Source organism: Macrotis lagotis, chromosome 1, assembly GCF_037893015.1.
Source record: "Macrotis lagotis isolate mMagLag1 chromosome 1, bilby.v1.9.chrom.fasta, whole genome shotgun sequence".
Lineage (NCBI taxonomy): Eukaryota > Metazoa > Chordata > Mammalia > Peramelemorphia > Peramelidae > Macrotis > Macrotis lagotis.
In genome coordinates, this window is record NC_133658.1 from 742,148,728 (window position 1) to 742,163,774 (window position 15,047).

At 34.0% G+C, this 15,047-nt stretch overlaps 1 protein-coding gene across 1 annotated transcript in view; it reads right to left on the reverse strand.

The window, feature by feature from the left end:
- Positions 1-15,047, reverse strand: part of MPHOSPH8 (M-phase phosphoprotein 8) — a 91,792-nt gene that overhangs the window by 40,985 nt on the left and 35,760 nt on the right. Inside the window, exons 10-11 of the mRNA XM_074216265.1 lie at positions 9,176-9,330; positions 5,769-5,923 (exon numbers count right to left, since the gene is read on the reverse strand). Coding sequence (XP_074072366.1) covers positions 5,769-5,923; positions 9,176-9,330 — 310 coding nt within the window. The remainder of the gene's footprint in view (positions 1-5,768; positions 5,924-9,175; positions 9,331-15,047) is intronic.

The following is a 15,047-nucleotide window of genomic DNA, read 5'->3' on the forward strand; positions in this document are numbered from 1 at the left end:
ATGGAATAAAGGGTACCTAGTAGCTGAATTAGAGATAGTTTTTCTTGAGGCAAAAGGAAAAAATGGATAAGGCTTTTCCAAGTTTTGTGAAGGAGGGAGGGAAATTAATAAATGCTCAATAGATAGCCTCAAGCTCAGTGAAATTAAAGAGTCTATTTGCTGACATGGGGGCGATGATCAACCTTTATGGACTTGCTCATTCATTCCATCAGTGCAACAATCAGGGACAATTTGGGGCTGTCTTCAATGGAGAATACCATGTGTATTCAGATAAAGAACCATGGAGTTTGAATAAAGTTCAAGGACTATCCCCTTTAATTTAGGAAAAAAACAACAACCAGATATCTTATTGTCTGATCTTGTTCTCTCTTATACTTTTTGTTTCTTCCTTAAGAATGTTTCTCTCTCATCACATTCAATTTGGATCAATGAACAACATGGAAACAAAGTAAAGATTGACAAATTGCTTTCTGTGGAGGATTAGGGGAGGGAAGTAAAACTGGAGAAAAATTGTAAAACTCAAATAAAATCTTTAATTAAAAAAAAAGTTTATTTGCTGAAAGGAAGGAGGCAATTAGGGGCTTAAGGAAAAAGTAAAAGATTTTAAACAGTTGCTATTTAGAATGAGAAAGGAAATCCTGAAGAATACAATAAATAACAATAGGCAAAATTATAAGCAAATAGTAGTAAGCAAGACCAAGACCTTCATTTTACAGATGAGAAACCTGGGGCTGAGAGGTTATATGACTGGTCCAGTCACAGAGTCACTGAGTGAATCATGAGTTAAAATAGTTAAGTCTGCCTATCTATGAGAGTAAAATTGCCTAGACAATGCCAGACTACTATTGTACAGCAGCACTGGCCTCCAAATGATATATGTTTTTATTTCAAAGATATTTTGTCACAGTAGTCAGCATTAACTATCCTGAACAATAAACTTGATACTATTTGAAAACTACTCTCACTGACATTAACCTTTATTCATTTGCAACCAAACAATGCTTAAAAAATCTAATCGCAGAATCACAGTCCCAAGCACTGGAGGGGTCCTCCAACCCTTCTCCATCTCATTATGTCCATTATGTCTGTAACTTTAGATAGGCAAGATTTCATCTTCTGGTTTCAAACAAGGCAACAGATCAAGAAAAAAAAAGTGATTTTACCATCTACAAAACTAGCAAGTAAGAGAAATTAGAACTTCTATTTCCTAATGCCAAAAGGATTCTTTCTTTGTTATTAAAGTGTTCAAGCAGAAACTGTCAACTGGGCAAATGTAGGGGAAAAAGTGATTATAAACTTTAAAAGAATAATGAATAGGGGCAGCTAGGTGGCGCAGTGGATAGAGCACTGGCCCTGGAGTCAGGAGTACCTGAGTTCAAATGCAACCTCAGACACTTAATTGCCTAGCTGTGTGGTCTTGGCCAAGCCACTTAACCCCATCTGCCTCACAAAAACCCAAATAAATAAATAAATAAATAAAAATAATGAATATAATTTTGTTTTTAAAAAGTTGAAAATAAGACTGACGGAGTGCTATCTGTGGGGTGGGGGGAGGGAAGCAAGATGGGGGGAAATTGTAAAACTCAAATAATATCTTTAATAAAAAATAATAAAAATAAAAAATGAAAATAAAAAAAGTTGAAAATAATGATTTAAGAATAAAAAAGTACACAATTTAACTCTAAAAATCTGTTGAATTAGATTCATTGAATTAATGGATTTTAAATGGAAATTAAACTCAACATTTTACTGAGAATGAAAAGTGGTACCCCAATAACTTGCCAAGGTCACACAGCTAGGCAATTATTAAGTGTCTGAGGCTGGATTTGAACTCAGGTTCTCTTGACTCCAGGGCTATCCACTACGCCACCTAGCGGCCCCCAATAATTCTTTGTACGGTGGAAGTAATACCATTCCCTGCCCCCCAACTTTCTTTGTTATTTAATTTCACTGATATCTGTTGTCTGTATCACCTCCATTTTTAAAGTATTTTTCATCACCTCTCCCTTCATATCTAGAAGTCCACCAATCCCATGTAATAAAGAAAGGGAAAAAAATAAAACAGTATAGTAAAACTTTCAAAAAAAGTACTTCAACCATCTGTATCTCTCTGTATAATGTGTTCATATCAAAAAGTATTTAAGTATATATACATATACACACAGATACATATAAATGCGCATGCACAAATGCATGTATATACTATTCCACATTTGCAAAGAAGGGAAAAAGGTAGATTTTCTCATTTCTCAGGGGGAATAATTTTATCATTAAAATTATATATGGTTGAATTTTTTTTAAAAATATCTATTAAGCACTTGAGTGCAAAATATTATGCTAAATTTTGAGGATAAAAAATAATTGAGTTCTCAAAAAGCTCACATGCATTATGAAGTAGTTTCAGCTTTTTGTTCTTTCCATTGTAGTCATTATATTCAGGACATTTCAAAAAATTGGAGTGTGGTTTTAAGTTTTAATAACTTAAAACCATGAACATTATCTTGGTTCTGGCTTACTTCACTCTGTGTCAGTTCATCTAAATCTTCCCATACTTTTTTGAATTCCTCATATCATCTCTTATAATTTAGTAATACTCTATCATATTCATGTTTTTCACAATGTGTAGTCATTCTTACTCATCAATAATCTACTTTGTTTCCAGCCTTTTTCAACAAGGAAAAATAAAGCTCCTACAGATATTGTATATGGGACCTTTCTTTGTCTTTGGTATTCTTGGGGTTTACTTCAAACAGAAGACTCCCTGAGACAAAGGGTATGAGTTTTTTGATCTTGGGTTCTTAAAAGCTATGCCAAGACAGAATAACCAGTGACAAGTTCTACAAAACTGGAACTGAAGACCATGGGTTACCAGTTATTCCTTAGCCTCCCCATACAACCAGTCATCTTGTTTTCTATCACATTTTCCCTAATACCTTTCCAAAGTTTCATCTATGCAATTTCTCATTTGTAATAGATTGAAGCCTCCACATATCTACCATGTCACCCTCTACTACCTTATGGTAATTCTTAACTCCAATTCTTTAGAACTCCTGAGGTATTTATATGATATCTTCAAAAAATAGTATTGTTAAAAATATAGTACTTCATTTCAGGGAGAAGGTTGCACTTGTTGAAGAGATTGTGTGATTTTTTTTTTTAAGGATTTTGCAAGGCAAATGGGGTTAAGTGGCTTGCCCAAGGCCACACAGCTAGGTAATTATTAAATGTCTGAGGCCAGATGTGAACCCAGGTACTCCTGACTCCAGGGCCAGTGCTTTATCCACTGCACCACCTGGCTGCCCCGATTGTATGATTTTCTAAAGAAAATCCAATCTGCTGTAAGGTCTTGGTAAAAGACTGTCTACTGTCTGAATATGAATAGAACAGCTACTAAATAGAGAGAAGCTTACTGTCAAAGGCTGCCCACCAGGAGACAAATTTGCAGCAGAATTGGGGGGGGAGTATGAATTCATGATTACTCAAAAATAATTATTAAAGAAAGGTTGGAGCTATCATCAAAAGTAGACTCAATAGTTAACTGTTTTTTTCTTTTTCCTCTTATTTTTCCAGTTAACAATAGACTTCAATGGAAAACCAGTAAGTTTTCAAGAAAATTCATCACCAGATCTCTTTTAAAGTAACTTGTCATTGATTTTTATTCTGTATGCTTCCTTAAACAATACTTATGGGCATCAACACAATGATTGACATTGTTTCCATCATTCTTCCATTTATCTCAAGTGATACAACTCACATCTCCACAAAATCAAATAAACAAATAAATGTAAATAAAAACTAATAATAATTTAAATGTTTAACCAAAACTGTGATTATTTAAATCCTCATGTTTAAATCTTATCCAGTAAACTCCTCTAAGTTATGTGCTGAGAAATTTTAATCACTTCAATATTCTATTAAAATATCCAGAATTTATAATAAGATTTGCAATGTACTTTTTATAAATATTACATATTTTGAATCTCACAACAACCCGAGAAGAAAGATGGTTTTATTATATTATCGTCATTTTGTAGAAGAGGTAATTGAAGTAGACAAAAGGATAGGCGACTTGCCCAGAGTCACATAGCTAGTAAATATTCATGACTGCATTTGAACTCAGGTCTCCTTGATTCCAGGCCCAGTACTGTACTATGTAGCTTCAATTACATATTAAACTTAGTCTTAAAGGACATATAGAAGAAATTCTCCAATAAAGCTGTGCTATTATCACTGTACTGTTTTCAATTTAGTAAATCTCAACCCATCCATGCTTGAATATCCTATACAATTCTTATTTCTGCCCTCCAATAAATTTGTTTATCTGTTCAATCAATGTGCTGGGAGCCTTTCTCTCATTCTCTTAACTGCACTGAAAACAAAAATCTGTACTACATGATAGCCATTAATTATCTCTCATTCTTACTACAAGAATAGTCTGTCTTTTTTTTTTTTCTGGTCATACATTCTGATATATATTTTTACCTAATTTCAATTGTATAATTCCTCAACTGCAATGTGTTGGAGCATCCTTACAACATGCAACATCCTCTCCATTGCCCTTTGGATGATCCTCAACTTCAATTCTTCAGAAACTATAGTGTTGCATGGTTCAAAGATACACAATACCACTAGAAGATTAACAATACTCTTGTTCAACTCTAGACATCTATACTGTCTTTAGACTGTCAGTCTAAAACATATTTACCAACAGACCAGCTCTATGAATTACCCTTCCAACTTCAAATTGGTCTGATGAAGCTTTCTTTAACCACTTGAGTTATTCCTAAATGGGAAAACTCTTTAAGAGTGATTATGGAGGGGCGGCTAGGTGGCAGTGGATAGAGCACTGGCCCTGGAGTCAGGAGTACCTGAGTTCAAATCCGGCCTCAGACACTTAATTAATTACCTAGCTATGTGGCCTTGGGCAAGTCACTTAACCCCATTTGCCTTGCAAAAAAAAAAAAACCTAAAAAAAAAGTGATTATGGCTTTCATTTAGGAGGCTTTGCAATGCTCTAATGGAATCTGCAAAAAGAAATATCTAGACGATCACATCAACTCTTTGGAAAAGCTCTTTAATTTGGACTCTATGATGAACATTTTCCATAATGGTACCATTTATGGCAAGCACAGACCTCTTTATTTTAAGTTTTAATAACCAGAGGATTGTCAAATGGTAATTTCTGTTGTTATATATTTTAAGGAATTTTATATGATCATAATACACTATGGGAAGCACCTGTCAGAGCAGAGCAGTATTTTGCCATAACGAATCAAATGCTTTCTATAGCCAAAAAAATAAGTGCAATAGAATCTTGTACTCCTTAGACCTTTTAGTCAATTATAAGACTGTAAAAATAAGGCTACTGTATCCATTACAGAGTATTTCATAAGTGATAGCTATAACAATTTCTAGGGAATGCAGCATATGGGTTAATAGTTATCAATGTCATCTCAGTTGCCTTTTTTTCGTGGTAGTAAGGCATTAGATTTTTCCCATGTCTTTATCATTTTCACCCTTTAGAGAACTTCAGAATCAAACTCTCAATGCCGTCAAAGTTTTTCCAACTCAAGCATGGCTCTCTTTTGGTCTAGTCAACTACATTACTACTTTGTTTTCTTCCATTTGTCATAAAGTATATACCCTGAGAAATATCCTTGGGATTGAATTCTTAATATAAATGACTAAGTCATTTAGAAAGATCTCATTCAGATAATACTTTTACTGCAAGTTACAGTCTATACAAAAGAAAACCATAAATGGGGCACCTTCTGGTATGTTCTGTGGTGGTTTGTAATTGAAATCTGTTGAAAAGTCTGGACCCTCACAAAGGCGGTGACATGCTATTGGAAACACAGGTTCTAGAAGGGCAAGCCGGGCTTCAAAGTAGTCCCTTATAGTTTCTTCTGCCACTCTTGAGAGCCTTAAAGAGAAAGAGAAGACATAGTCATAATAATTTGGACAAGCTTTTTTCCATTAGAATCCATTAAAAGGTTATATATTTAAAAAAGCAATTGGTGACTAAAATATAGTATTTAAAAGCAGATTCATTTTCTACATCTCATATAGAATAGTCAAATATGACTTATTTGTTTTACTAATAAGTCAAACAAACTCTTAATGGTACGGTCTTCAAATTTCTATTGTGTTACCTCCATAGGCTCTATCTGTTTTTATTAATCAAAATAGTAATTCAGATTTTAAGTGAGAAGAGATCCAGAAATTCTAAATGTCTAAGTATGGGGTAGCTAAGTGGCACAGTGGGTACAGTACCAGTCTTGGAGTCAGGAGTTGAAATTTGGCCTGAGACACTTAATAATTACCTAGCTGTGTGACCTTGAGGCATGTCACTTAACCCCATTGTCTTGCAAAAAATAAATAAATGTCTAAGTATGAACACTTCCAATCCAAATTTATAAAAGCAATTAGTACATTTTTACAAAAGAATTTGCTAAAAGTCTCAACAAAATTATAATGGAATATTTAAAGTTTAGATTAAACTTTTTAGGGACTTTGAACAGTTTTAAGGACTTTAGTAAATAGCCAAGTACATAAAAATATACAAATGTTAAATTCTGCCCTCTTTACAAATCAGTCATAGAAGCTAATTACTATAGCAGATCTTTTTGAGATTCTTTTCTGACTGCATGTGCTTGAATGTAATAAAATCTTTTTTAACTTAATTTTTATTTATTTTTCCTCAATAACATTACATGTAACAATTTAACATTTTTTTTAGGTTTTTGCAAGGCAATGGGGCTAAGTGGCTTGCCCAAGGCCACACAGCTAAGCAATTATTAAGTGTCTGACACCGGATTTGAACCCAGGTACTCCTGACTCCAGGGCAGGTGCTTTATCCACTGCACCACCTAGCTGCCCCAATTTAACAATTTTTTAAAATCTTGAGTTCCATTTCCTTTTCCTGTTTCCCTTCTTAGCCCTCCCTGGGAAGCCCAAGTCCAGCCTTGAGAAAGCAAGCAATTTGATGTAGATTCTACATATGCAGTCATGAAAAACATCCCCATATTAGCAATATTGCAAAAGAAAACACATTTCAATTTCCAATTCTTTGCCACCACAAAAAAAGAGTTGCTATATTTTCATACATGTGGATATTTTCCCCTTTTTTATGACCTCTGGGTACAAATATAGTAATGTTATTGCTGATCAAAGAATATATGCAATTTGATTGCCCTTTAGGAACATTGTTCTACAGAATGGTTGGATCAGATCACAACTCTACCAACAATGGATTAGTGTTCCAGTTTTCCCACATTCCCTCTAACATTTGTTAGTTTCCTCTTCTGTCACATTAGTGAAGTAGGACTCAGAGTTATTTTAATTGTAATTTCTTTAATAAGTAGTGATCTATAGTCAAATAGTGATTAGAGACATAAAGGGATTATAGCTTATAGTAATTTAGAATCATATGACTGTAAATAGTTTTGAGTTCCTTTAAAAACTGCCTATCCCTATTCCTTGACCATTTATCAAGAATTACTTTTTTTTACAATCTTGACTCAGTTCTTTGAGAGCTTTATCAGAAAAACTTGCTGTAAAAATTTTCCTGTTTCCTGATTTCCTTTTAATCATGCTTGCATTCATTTTGTTTGTATAAAACTCTTTAAATTTGATGTAATTAAAATGCGCCACCTAGCGCCCCATCTCTTCTTTTCTTAAAGGTAAATAATTACATGCTTCCTCTAAACCATGTATTCATTTTGACCTTATCTTGGTATAAGGTGTGAATTGTTGGTCTATATCTAGTTTCTGACAAACTGTTTTCTAGTTTTCCCAGAAAATTTTGTCAAATAGTGTTTTATTTTCCCAAAATTTTGCACCTTTAGCTTTATCAAATACTAAACTATTTGGGTCATTCACTACTGTGTATTGTATACATAATCTATTCCATTAATTCATTACTCTATTTCTCTGTTAGTACTATAGTATTATTGTAACTGTTATTTTCTTTGCTATTTTTTGTGCCTCCTTTACCAAGCTATTGACCATTTTTTCCATGATTTTCTTGCATTATTTTCATCCCAATTTTTCCTCTCATTTTAATTTTAAAATACATTTTTAAGCTCTTCCAGAAATTTTTAAATAAATCTCTAATTCACATTTTTCTTTGATGCTCCACATATTAACTGTTCTTAATTCTTCTTCTCCTTTGAGTTTGCATTTTGCTCTTCCCAGTAACCATAGTAATTTTCCATGGTCAGGTTCTTTTTCTGTTTATTCATTTTTTCCAGTCTATTTTTTGACTTTTAATTTAAAGTTAAAATTGTGCTCTGCTCCCTACTTGGAAGGGACACTGTCCCAAACATTAGTTCTTTCTTGCTTGGTTTTCATAGTCAGGTCCAGGGGCCTATAGATTTTCCATGCTTCCAAGCTTTTATGTTCTAAGAAGCAGTGTGGTCACTGCTCTCTTCACCTGTGTCTATCCCAGAAGGGACCTTATTTCCCCTGTAGTGGTCATAGCTTTCCTCCTGGTCCTGGGATGTGACAAGGTGCCCTGTTCTGCAGCCACATTTGCTAGTGTTCCCCTTCTTTCTTGGAACTGAGAACAGGGTCTCTACTCCTTCACAAGCAACCACAAGCACTCCTCTCAACCCTGAAAGTATGACCAGGGTCCATGCTCCCTTATGATCACAAGTACTATAGCTCTTTTTTGGTCCTGGAATTGTAACCTAGAACTATGTATGGGCAATGCAACAGGACCCTGAACCCAGTGCCAGCAAAAGGTCCCATGAAACCTCGTTCTGGCCAGTTGACCAACCTCTCCACTGAGAGATGTGCTGAGACTTTCTGAAGCTGCTACTGCTGCCAATGAAGCCACCTTAAAGTTCCACTGATGGGCCTGTGCTACAGGATTCTCTGTGCTTCTGGACCACCCCACCCTGGTGAGACAGACCCTTCCTGTTGATCTCCTAAGTTATATTGAACTGGAAAATTATTTCAGTAAATTTTTTGTTAGTCCTACTACTCCAGAATTTGATTTGAGCTCTTATTTTAGAATTGTTTGGAAGGCATTTGGTTGAGCTCAGCTGAGTTTGTCTTTACTCTTCCACCTTTGCTCTGCCTCTGAAATTAATTTCTTAAATATATTTTGCAACCAAAATAATTGCCCCAAAGTTTCTAAGCAAAGCTTTAAGTTTCTTTATTTAATACTTACGTTTCTAAGTGACTCTTCAACAGGTCATATACCAATACATTATTACATTGCTTAGCAAAATGTAAAGCACTATTCTGATGCTTTGACAAAATATTACAGTCTGCTCCACATTCAATCACAAGCCTTACAATATCTGAGTTTCCTCTCTTACAAGCCTGTAAACAGGAAAAAGAATAAGGAAAAGATTGAGGCAAGTAATTATATAAAAGTCGAAGAAGTAATACATACATACACACACAAACAAAATTTTATTTTTTTTTCCTAAATAGAGTCTTTCAAAAAATATTTAAACAATGAAAAAGGAATTAAACATAAAATGAATTTCTTCAGGGCAGGTCAAGGTCTTCTACATTAGGATATAATGACAAATATAAGGTCCTCTCTTTGTGTTTCTCAGTTTATACTTGACTAGAAGACTCTTCAAAACAGAAGGCCTTCAAAATATATTTTATCAATTATGGTAATAACAACAACAGCTGGTATTTAAAGCACTTTCAGGTTTGTAATACTTTACAAATATTATTCTTGCTTAACAACATTTGTAATAAATGGTATCATTAATGCCATTGTACAAATAAGGAAACTAGGACAGAAGTTATGTGATTTGACTAGCATCACAAAACCACTAAGTATTTGAGGCTGGATTTGAACTCAGGTTTTTCTGATTCAAGGTCCAGCCCTGCGGCACTCCTCTGTCCTAAGCTACCAAGGACCAGGGCTACTTCAATAAAGTTCTCAGGGGGGCAGCTTGGTGGCACAATGGATACAACACTGGCCCTGGAGTCAGGAGGACCCAAGTTCAAATCCAGTCTCGGACACTTAATAAGTATCTAGCTGTGTGACCTTAGGCAAGTCACTTAACCCCATCACCTTAAAAAAAATAAAATAAAAAAATAAAGTACTCAAAGGATTTTCAGTCTACTATACTTCATTGATTTTACTATCACCCTTGACACTGTCAAAACAGCAAAACACATTATTAACAAATGTGTTCTTTCTAAACTAGTTTTCACTGTGATTCTTTGAATGAGGGATCAGAAAATAATTTCATTTCATCCCAGAAGTGATTTAAAGGGAGACTCTGCCATACACTGACCCGAATTTAGCAAACCTCAGGCAGCACTATAAAAGATAAATTGGGTCAAAACGATTTCCTTGAAGATAGGGCAAAGTGCAGATCACATATAAGGTGATTTCCTTTCTTATAAATGAATTTCAGGCTATGATTATGTCTTCATCCATCTTATTTATATTATTCATCATTCTCCAGTGTATTTTTTGAAGGGAAGTTTTTTTTTTCCTATCAGATAGAATATTTACACGGCTAAAGAAAATCTTTTACTTAGATACAGTGAGAAGACCTGAGTCTAATCCTGACTTTGCTCCTAAGGAGTTACGTGTACTTATCTAAAAAACTTCTCTGGTCCTTGGATTCCTCATCTGGAAACCAAGATGGTGGACTTCACATTATTTGTTTTCTAGTATATTTCCAGTTCAAAATTATGAATAACCTAATCAAACTTTGGAGGTAAATGAAATATTGATCTTAATGACACTTCACTGACACTAACAGACAAAAACCTATTTGTTTTAGATGAAAATAAAAGTTTTACTAATTTAGGGCACTAATTAAAACACTTCCTGTTATTTACAATAACTAACATTTACCCTTCAGGATCTCCTGTTCATAAAACAAAAAAGCAATTAAGAGGAGAAAATGGGGGCGGCTAGGTGGCACAGTGGATAGAGCACCATCCCTGGAGTCAGGAGGACCTGAGTTCAAATCCAACCTCAGACAATTAATAATTACCTAGCTATGTAGCCTTGGGTAAGCCACTTAACCCCATTTGCCTTACAAAAAATAAAAACCCTTTAAAAAAAAGAGGTAAGAGAATTGTATGAAAATAAAAGGTGATAATAAAGCACCCCTGAAGCAAAATACAAAAGTCTAACCTACTGATTAAAAATACAATTTCTAGGTTATCATTTCCCTAAGCAAGCACAAGGTTATGGCTTTTATGGTGTCTAACAACTAGTCTGTTGCTATCTTCTAACTGGAAACAAATTATCCTATAAGCCTGTAAGGAAAGAACATCCAAGAGTATACAAAGCAGTTTTAAAAAGAAAACCTATATGGATAGATTTAATGTATGTATATTAAGATTGATTTATGTATATATATTAAGATACAAATTGTATTTATATGATCTTCTTTACATTTGCCCAGAGTAACATACATGTATCTTAATCTAGCTAAACACATATTCTCCTACAATTATAATAGTTACTTAATAACATTTGAAGCATTACAGTATAATCAAAAGAACCCTAGACTTGGAGTTATAAGACCATTGTTTGAATTTCAGCTCTGCTATTTTTTTAATGATTTTGGGCAAACCATTAATAATCACATCTCTTAAGTCTTAGGCTATTCAATTATAAATTGAAAAAATTGGAATAGATGCCTTTTGTGGATCTGCTATATAAGTTTAAAGCCTATGACCTTATAATGATATAAATTAGTAAGTAATAAATTATATCTATGGAGACTGACACGGAGTTGTTTTTAAGAAGCATCTAGAGATTTAATGGAAGCATTCTTCATTCATAGGCTTTGCTCTTGCTAATGGTTTGCCATAATCTCATGTTTATAGATCCTGAGTATTTAAAAATATCATCTAGAATATAATAGTCATTTGAAAAATTCAAAGCTCAATACTGATTTACAGAATTTCAGTTTGAAGAAACTCCTGCATCTGAGGCTAACCTGTACTTGAACTAAAATCCACTTCACAACATACTTGACTGATAGTTCTATACACCTGTTGGCTTGAAGCCCTCCAGTCTTGGGGAGTATACACTGCTGCTTAAGGCACCCCATTCCACCTCTGAATGATTCTAATTGCTGATAAGTAAAAGAAACCAAATTAATAAAACTGGATAGTCTGAGCTTCCAATTTCTTCTCTGGGAATCAAACTCAAAAAGATTCTATAGTTGGAAATTTCTTTAAACTATAGGTAAATGGGGGCAGCTAGGTGGCGCAGTGGATAAAGCACTGGCCCTGGAGTCAGGAGTAGCTGGGTTCAAATCCGGTCTCAGACACTTAATAATTACCTAGCTGTGTGGTGGCCTTGGGCAAGCCACTTAACCCCATTTGCCTTGCAAAAACCTAAAAAAAAAAAACTATAGGTAAATGTATCTGTAACTTCCAATCTTAGGCTGCAATCAAACTCTTCTTAAATTTTATGAGCCTAATTGCAATAGCCCCTAGATCTGGCAGGACTCAGGAGAGTACTATAAAACCCAGTAAATTTTATCAGGTCACTCTCTTTGGTTATACTACTCAAAAGAAAAACAGTCAATAATATTGAAATAATTGAAATAATATTGAAATACAATAATAAAGATAAATAGCTAGCATTTTTATGGCTCCTATTTGTAAGATACTGTGCTAAGCATTTTCAAATATTGACAAATATTGTCTCATCTCTGTGAGGCAGGTGATATTATTTCCATTTTGCAATTGAGGAATCTCAGGCAAACAGAGGCCATATAATTTACCCAGGGTCACAAAGCTTCTAAGTGTGAGTCTCAAGTTTTCCTAATATCTACTCCAGCACACTGGGCCACCTACCTGTTATAAAAGTTTCTAACATAGTCACATAGCTGGAGAGGCAGTGGGAAGGAGGACAACTCTAAGTAGGAGAAATAATGTGAAGGGAAATTATAAGCTACTGACAGATCATTTTATACCAAAGCTTTAAACTTTTTTAGATGAAATGATGAGATAGGATTTACCAGTAAATGAGGGCAGATAAATTTTGGAACCATGTACTAATAGATGAAGAAACTTCCAATCTATAATTAGGAATTTCATTTGAATAGCTCTTGGGAACCATGTTGTTTTCTGAGAACAAATGTGAAAGAATTATAGCATCATAGATTTAGAACTGGAAAGAACCTTGGATACCATTTGGTATACCCTCTTCATTTTACAGATGAATTATTAAGAACAGAAAGTCTAAGTGACTTTTCCAAGGTTACATGAGGCATTAAGTAGCAAAGACAGAACTTTAATCAATCAGTTATCCAGGTTTTATTATGTTTCTACAATGTACCAAACACTTTGCTAAACTACAAGGGATTCAAAAACATAATTAAAACAGTCCATGTCCTCAAAAATTAACAGTCTAAACGGAGAGATTGTCCATATGGATATACAAGTATTAAATAACAATAGAAACATAAAAAGCAGCTTTGGAAGAGTACTCTGGAAATTCTGGGATCAGAAAATGCCTTAAAGACTATCAGACTGCCTTCTCTGGGGGGTGGGGGGGAGGGAAATGAGACTGCAGACAAAATTATAAAATTCAAAAAACAATTTAAAATAATTCAAAAGAGAAAATGCCTTCAGGAGAGCTAGGTGGCAGAGTGGATAGAGCAGACGCCTGGAGTCAGGAGGACCTGAGTTCAAATCTGACCTCAAACAGTTAATAATTGCCTAAATGTATGACCTTGGGGAAATCACTTAACCCCATTACCTCAAATAAAATTGAAAAAGAGAAAAAAGAAAATGCCTTTCTACAAAATGAATGACCCCAAAGCCAGCATCACTTTCACTTTACCAATACCTAAAGGTGATCCTCAATTATAAATATAAGAATAAACTAAAAGATATTATGCAATATAGAAAGATGTTTTGCATAATTACACAATTATAATTAATATTACATTTCCTCCTCAATGGTAGGGAGAGGGAGGGAAGGAAAGAATTTGGAATTTAAAATGTTTTTTAAAATGTTAAATAAATTTAATTTTCAAAATTAAAATGAATGTAACAACAAAAGATTTTTTATTAGTCATCTCTATAAGATTCCCACAGACAAGGCCTATATTCAGAGTATGTAAAAACAAAAGAAAACTTGTACATATACCAGAATTGTAGTGACTTCATTTTTATTAAGTATTTTTTCTTTTTCCTTTCCCAAATCAGGCTTAAGTTGTGAGGAGAGTAGAATAGGAATAGTAATATTAAAAAATTTAAAAGCTTCATTCAAGCATTTTTTTCCACAAGCATAGAGGAGGAAACACAGGAAAACAAAGACAGATCTGGAAGCATTCATGTGCTGAATGTGCTTGTTGCACAAAACAAGGAATTCGTTTCAGATCCAGTTCTCTTTTTTATTTCCACTCTACAGATGGCATTGCCTATCTGATCTGGAGTTAGTTAAGAATGAAAAATTAAAAAAAAAAGTCATAGCAGCCCTTTTAGAGACAATAAACTGGAATACAAGAAGATGTCCAGCAATTGGGGATATGCTAAGCAAACTAAATAGACGCAATGGAATATCAATTACTATGCTGTAAGAAACAATGAACTGGAAGAATTCAGAGACACCTGGGAAGACATATGAACTGATGCAGAAGAAAATCAGTAAAATAACTACCACCATGTAAAAGGGAAAAAATTCTGAAAGTGAGCACTATTTAAATTACAATGACCAAGTTTCACCTAAATGAAGCAATAGGGACTACGAGAATGGAATACTGAATATATTGTTAGACCTGGAAGATACAATAATATAGTGCTGAATACTCTTTTCACCCCAAATTTTTTATTTTTAGGTATGAGGGATGACTTACTAGGAAAAGGAAAGGAGAAAAGGATATGAAATCTTCTCTAATCTTCTTTAATATCTCAATAATATCAAACTATTTCAAAAATTCTAAATACTTCAACAACCTCCTCATTGCTGATTATTTTCAGTATTATGGTGACTATTTTTTTTGTTGTTTATTTTTTTAATGTTAATTTTTATACTGCTTTTACATCTGTTCTGTCTTAAAAGGAGGGTCTTTGTCTTTTTAATT